At 65.2% G+C, this 310-nt stretch overlaps 1 protein-coding gene across 1 annotated transcript in view; it reads left to right on the forward strand.

Annotated features, from left to right (window-relative positions):
* Positions 1 to 14: 14 nt before the first annotated feature.
* The window catches only part of HNF1B (HNF1 homeobox B), a 63,697-nt gene continuing 63,401 nt past the window's right edge, over positions 15 to 310 (forward strand). Inside the window, exon 1 of the mRNA XM_010861711.1 lies at positions 15 to 308. Coding sequence (XP_010860013.1) covers positions 40 to 308 — 269 coding nt within the window. The 5' untranslated portion in view covers positions 15 to 39. The remainder of the gene's footprint in view (positions 309 to 310) is intronic.

Here is a 310-nt window from a genome sequence, read left to right on the forward strand (position 1 = left end):
GCCCGCCCCCTCACCCCCTTCTTTCTCTGTCCTTGGAAAATGGTGTCCAAGCTCACGTCGCTCCAGCAAGAACTCCTGAGCGCCCTGCTGAGCTCCGGGGTCACCAAGGAGGTGTTGATCCAGGCCTTGGAGGAGTTGCTGCCGTCCCCGAGTTTCGGGGTAAAGCTGGAGACGCTGCCCCTGTCCCCTGGGAGCGGGGCCGAGCCGGACACCAAGCCGGTCTTCCACACTCTGACGAACGGCCACGCCAAGGGCCGCCTGTCCGGAGACGAGGGCTCCGAAGACGGGGACGACTATGACACCCCTCCCA

Source organism: Bison bison, unplaced genomic scaffold (genome assembly GCF_000754665.1).
Source record: "Bison bison bison isolate TAMUID 2011002044 unplaced genomic scaffold, Bison_UMD1.0 scf7180017864472, whole genome shotgun sequence".
Classification (NCBI taxonomy): Eukaryota; Metazoa; Chordata; class Mammalia; order Artiodactyla; family Bovidae; genus Bison; species Bison bison.